General features: G+C 36.3%; 1 protein-coding gene across 1 annotated transcript in view; it reads left to right on the top strand.

Moving 5' to 3' along the window:
* UBAC2 (UBA domain containing 2) overlaps positions 1 to 6,635 on the top strand; it is a 100,415-nt gene that overhangs the window by 62,346 nt on the left and 31,434 nt on the right. Inside the window, exon 5 of the mRNA XM_019474382.1 lies at positions 1,474 to 1,521. Coding sequence (XP_019329927.1) covers positions 1,474 to 1,521 — 48 coding nt within the window. The remainder of the gene's footprint in view (positions 1 to 1,473; positions 1,522 to 6,635) is intronic.

Genomic DNA, 6,635 nt, shown 5'->3' with positions numbered 1-6,635 from the left:
CTACTTAGCAACAACTAAAACATCAGTGTGTTATCAACATTATTCTCCTACTAAATCCAAAACACAGCACTGTACCAGCTACTAGGAAGAAAATTAACTCTATCCCAGCCGAAACCAGGACAGTGTTAAATATGTGTGGAAAAATATAGGTACTTGGTACAGAAAGGCAGTAGTTGTTCAAAGAAACAACAACAAAAAAACCCAGCAGCCTAGAAATGAATGGACACTCATGTCACAACCTGAATTATGAAACAGGAGATGTGCAAATTTATGAGAAATTATACTCATTTTTATATATTCCAGGGACTCAAAAATAGCTCTAGCACTAGCAACGGAAAGCACCATAGTTATGTGAAGTGTGGTAGAGAGTATTTTAGAATGAATGGTCAGTTTCAGAACATTGACTTGTGCTCCACATGAACATTTCATTCATCCCTTTTGCTCTTCAGCCTTTGGATTCTTTCAATTTCTGCTCCAGCACCTTATTTTCTTGATCTTTCAGAAATCTTGTTTCCTCTCTTCCGAACCCATCAATACCACTATTATTCCAGTCTTTGGGAAAGTCATGATACTGTCTGAGCTCTTTTCCATCGTGTCCTTTGCCTTTTGCTTTCATACACACACGACCTCCGATAAGATCACTGCTGTTACTAATTACTGTATCTTTGCTGGATCTTTCCCTGCTGCGTGCAGAACGGTTGCTGCCGTCACACAGAGACTGAGGGAAAAATTGTTTGCCTTCTCCTCATTTGTAAACTCTGCCCTTATCTAAAGTCACTCTTTCCGTAGCCAGAAGTCTAGAGGGAAGGTATTCTCATGATTCAGGCAGCATCGTGCAGAACTTATTTTAGTAACCAGTATCAGTCTAATTTTCAGCCCATTTTTCCAGTTGGTAATAACCTTCTCCAGGTGATTAATCATATACTTCACTAGAAATGATGGGCTGTCCTGTTGGCTTATCAGGATTTTTTAAAAAATTCACTCCGACCTATTTCTGTGATTTCATGTCAACAAATATGCCACTGGGTGAGAACTTTATTTCTTTAATTTTGATGCTCGTGCTTAGTCTCTCCGTGACTGCATGTCTGAGAGCTTCACTTGCATTGGCTGCCCCGCTTGGAACTCTTCTCCTGTTGCTGCTGAGTCATTTCCTTTGCTTCAGTCTATCTTTCAGACTTGTTTTTCTGTGCAGCCTATAACTGACATCCTGTTAATACTTAGTATGCTATATGAAAATAAAATGTATTGTTCTGTAGAAGGAGAACAATTGTTGGATCCCTGTGTTTTTTCCACTTCTGCTACTTCTGGAATACATCTTTTTTTAATGTTAAACTGAACGTTCACAGAGATAAATGTCTTGACTTCTCCCACTGTCATGATTAGTACATAGCCTATATAATATTGCAGCATAGTAGTTCAGACAACAACAGCTTTGTAAAATTAAAATTTTAAATCACTGCTCTTGTCTTCTAGCTCTTAACCTCTGGTTCCTACATCTGGATTTTAGCCTTAAGTGGATTGGTAAGTCTTACTGGTTTAAAAATCATGTGTTGCTTAAAACACTGTTATGTATACAATCAGTGCAGTATATTTGGACTCAAAAAGAACAAAAATTACTGAGTAATGTTTTTATTTGTGACAGTAAGTAGAAAGTTTTCGTCTTTAACTTCCAAAGTTGTAAAGCACTGGCTGGCTGGTGATAAACTGACAGACAGTGAAAAAGCTGGTTAATATTTGCAGGGTGCCATGCTCTCTGACCCCCTGAAATTAATTTTACTGCCATGGATATAGCTTTAGACCCATAACTATAAATGAGACTATTGAGGAAATGGTAGAAATGTTTTCCCTATTGTTTTTTTTTTTTTTGCAGTTTTCAGCAAGCCTCAAGTTTTTATTCCAAAAAGCAGCTTTTAAAAAGTTTGCTGTGAGGATTTTTCATGTTTTGCTGTTCTCCTAGGACATCTGTAGTATAGCCGTTTCTCACTATGATAACAGCAGTGAGGGTGCAAAATCACTTTCTTCACGCCAGTCAGATAAAGTCGGTGTGGTCTGTCTTTTTCCTTTCCGACTCTTGTTCTTAATACTAAGGCCCTTAGTGCTAAAACAGATTGTACTAAATCTTCCAGATTGTTAGATACGGATAAGCTTCTTTTAAAATTTTGCAAACTTAGAAATTAGGAGCTCAGACTCGGATTTCTTGGCCCAAAATACTGTCTGCTTTTCAAACAGTGAAAGTGCCACCTCTTCCAAAGAAGCTTGTTATTAAGTTGATGCAATCTTAAGAACTTAAATTGTGCCCTTGCTATTTAGAACCTACTAATTTGAATTTGCGGAACTCAGAGTGAAATGCCTGTGAACACTTCACGTATTGCTGCTATAACTCAGTAGTTTGGTCTCTGACCATTTGCACAGACTATTCCACAGAACAGTGGAAATAGTCTGCAAATTCCAGAAAATATTCTGTGAGCTCCCAGGGTAACTAACAGGAGTGACGGAGCAGTAAATAGTGAAGTCTGCTCAGCAATTTGGTCTGACCATAAATATCGATGAAAACAGTGCAACTAACAAACCAGAATTTCTGTCTCCTGGAGATCAGCCCAAGCCTCTGTGCCCACCTAAGGATCTGTGACTTCCTCCAAACGCACTGCCCTTCCTGTTACTCTTCTGGCTCTTTTAATAGCCCTTCCTTTTGAACAGGTGTTCACTGGGGAGAGGAGAGAGGAGAGGAGAGGCGTTTTAACTCCCTCTTTCCTGGTGGCAGGAACTGTATGTATACTTGGTTATATAGACTTACAAAGAACGGCTCAAATATTTTTTTTTTCATAATATATTATGCGGTTCTTATTTTAATTCCCTTTTAATGTACAGTTTTATTCAGCTGTATAATGCAATTTTCTTAGGATTCTTTTTCATAAATGACCTTTTTTTTAATTGCAGGTTGACAGTATGTTTTACATAGGTATAAGTCCACAGGAATAAATTGAGCTTTCTCTGTGTCACGGGAAAGCTTAAAAAAATCATTTGAAGTTTTCATATTGCTTCAGTCAGCATGAATTAAGTCATCATCAATGATGATGTGTTTTCAGTCTCAATTTTTCCTGCAGCAAGCAGAGAGCTGCAGTCTACCGTTTTGTAGTAAGTGCTACAATTTGGAAAGAAGTTCATGTTATGAATTTTAGCCGTTTTTTGCACAGCATATCTGTCACACTTCTATGAATAAGAAGTCTCGTCTTCTCCTCTGTTAGAAATGATAATTTGGCATCTTTTGAGAGAACTTGATAAAGGAGTAAAGTTTCACAGTATATTAAATAATCTGAAGAGGGATATGAAACATCATAAAGGCACCTTTTAGCACTACAAGTGTAGATAGGTACTTGATAACATATGTATATGTACAATTACAGAAATACGTATGTTGTCAAATCAATGTTAAGTCATTCCGACAACCTATATATTTTTGTAATTCTTACTGCTCTTGACATTTTCTAACATGCTATATCTTTGTTGAATTAAATTTTCATGTATTTGTACAAAAAGGCTGAGGAAATGCATGAATACCAAGTCAGCTAGGTGCAATATTTAGTCACTAGTTCATTGCCTGTTAGACACTTCACTGTCTGTATTTTTAGCTCTAAAGATCACTTAGATACTCATATGACTGTATATGATGCTGTTCTGCAATTTAGCTTTTGTTGCACTTCTGCTTATGTGGACTATTAAAATGGATGGTGCCGGCACGATTTCTGAATTGTTGTCAGTTTCCACTTTCTCTTCACCATGTTCCCGGTTTGGGTTTATTTAAATTCTCACAATTTATATTTTAACATGTAATGAACACTCTTAGACTAAATGGGATCTTACTTTCCAGGTAAAAGATGTGGCACTGGAGATTGATTTCTGTGTTTGTCCTTGCTAATGCTGTTAGACTTCCCTGTGAATTCCAAGCAGGGTGTAGAGCAACTGGGAACTGTACAGCCTTGAGTTCTTGTTTTCAGTGGTTTTGAGTGATGCCATCATTACAGAAATGGGTTTGAGTGTGTGTATGAGTCAATGTATGCAGGTAGGCATTGATGTAATTTGCCTGGTGACAGGGAATTTTAGACAATTTGTAGTTTGACTCTGGATTGTTCTCAGTTACGGAGATTACAGCACGTGTTTTGTTACTGGAATACAAAAGGTCTGCTGTGTCTGTCTTTGCCATAAGGTATATCTTCCTAGATCTCTAATTTTGAATCAACATAGGAATTCACTCTTAAAGGCAGCTTCTTTACTCTCCAGAGGAAACTGGAGTACTTCTCAGTTATCATTCTTTCGGTATGTCAGTATGGGCCTGGTAATTTCAGTTGCTGGTATGTTGTGTAAAACATGCTGTTTAAATACATGATGCTTGTTTACAAAAAAGGGAAAATTTAAGAAGTAGACTGTAAACAAATTCACAAATCTGATTTAATCAGTGATCTGTAATGTTGTCATTCTTATAATTTATGAGACTAATTTAGTTTCTTGTGATTTGTTTTGCCAGGAATATACCATACTTGGTACATACAGTCCAGATTTGTTTCTTATGATAGGGCATTTTATTATGTCATAAAATTAGGAAACTTCATATTAGAGATGCAGGTATATCATGAAAGTCATACAACCTACTTCCATTTGACTTTAAGCCAGAAATTCTTTCAGTAGTTGTTTATGGATAGCATAGTGATATGCTTCCATATAATGCATATCACTCAGTTTAGTGAAGGACAGAAACAATTTCCCTACTATTTTTTTCTTTAAAACAGTCAAAACTCCTTAGAAAATGGTATCCACTTGAATGTTTCATTGGATGCATACATATCAATCCATCTTCTCTCCCTCCCCCCCCCTTTAAAATCTCTTGGGTTTTCAGCTTACGTTTCTCATTGCTATACTCTTGCAGGATTGAAATTTGAGGGGCATGTCAAGGCTCACTCAATCATAGCTACAGCATACCTGCTTCACGAAGTAAGCTCAGGTTGGTACCAGCAGATGAGATATGCCCACTGGGACATGCAGTTCCCGCCACTCATTAGTATGATGATATCATCATACAGATCACATGCCAGGGTTTCTGCTAACCGTGTAGCTAGGGCTGTATTTCCTAGGGGAAAGGTATGTTTCAGGCCTTTTCTGTGATTTTAATGTTGTAGCCTCTTTCTTCTTACCTAGTGTCATTTGTTCATTTGTTTGCAAGGTGACCTGCATTGCATAAAGTTCAAAATTTGGAATACCCCAAGGCTTCTGTGAGCTGCCTTGAATTTGTGTAGAGTTCAGTTCAAACCTTAGGAAATTGAAATTGTCTTAACCTTACAAATGCTGAAGTTTCTAAAACCCTGTTTACTTTGCAGATTTCACTAAGCCAAATGCAACAGCCTTCTGCATTGTTTCTGTGCTATACCGCTATTTACTTTTCTCAGGTTGTATGAAAAGTTGCGCTTTTTATACTTTAGATATTGGAAAACTGTAGAGAATCTGTAATTTAGAGCATGCACTTTCAAGTCTTAACGTTAAGATAGAAAGTTCAGACAGTGTTGAGTGCTTGGTTTTAATTTCAGTTCTGATTTTTGAGTGCTTTAGTTCTTATTCATAATTTTGAAGTTGCTATCTGGTCTTACACAGACTACAGATATCTGTTGTTAAATGCTCCCAAGCATACTTTGTATTGTTTTGAGTTCTGTTTGTTAAGAACTTCATTCATCTTTTCTGTTTGTTAGTCGTTCAGCTGAGGTATTTTTCTATAGTGAATTCCTGTCCTTCAGGATCAGCATTTATAGGATAAGACATGATTGGGCTGGGGAGCAAAATATTTAAACCAGACTTCCATTTTTGTTGTTCTTGTCTTAAAAATAACATTATGTAGTTAATATCTGATCAGACCTAAGAATCATTGATTTTCTTGCTGTTGTTCTTCCTCTTCCACATCTTTCTTAAGTGATTTTGAACAATCCTTACTGAATTCTTCTTGTTGTTTTAAGAAATGTTTTGAAGGGAATGCAGAAGCATTTGTATTACCCCACAGTGCAGTAGTCACACTTAAAATTTCATCCCTTCTCCATACTTAAAATTAGTATTAAATATGTGCTGACTTTCTTGAAGAGAATCTTTGATCAGAGCCTGATAATGTCATATGCAGTTACCTCCATATTCATGTCCTGCCATGCGTCCTCCTTCATCCTCCAGTTAGTCTGGACATCCTCCAGTCATCCACATTTAGTCTTATGTAGATCTTTAGTCAATGTCAAAATATGATATTCCTTGAATTCTTTGTAATTGTGTAACTATAAATGGTGATTCAGGTAAGTCTACTTACATCTAGTTAAATGTCTTGTGGTAGTGCTTTGGTGACACAGAAGAGAGTCAGTCTAATAGGATTGAGTTTGGATAATTTAAAAAAATATGTGAAAGCTATGTATTAATTGTTTTTTATGCTGTTCATCTATAGCCAAGCAATATTTGAATTGGAGTTCAGGGTAGATAAAAGTTAATTATTTGCAATAACCGAAATCACATTTTTAATTTATTCTTTTAAATTTGGAATTATGAAAAGCTATAGTGAAGGCAAAACTTATTACAAGTATGAAATTTAAATAAAACAATATTAAGAAATAATAAAA

Source organism: Aptenodytes forsteri, unplaced genomic scaffold (genome assembly GCF_000699145.1).
Source record: "Aptenodytes forsteri isolate BGI_AS27 unplaced genomic scaffold, ASM69914v1 Scaffold123, whole genome shotgun sequence".
NCBI lineage: Eukaryota > Metazoa > Chordata > Aves > Sphenisciformes > Spheniscidae > Aptenodytes > Aptenodytes forsteri.
The sequence above is the reverse complement of the archived record's forward strand: the minus strand, read 5'-3'. Positions and strand labels throughout refer to the sequence as shown.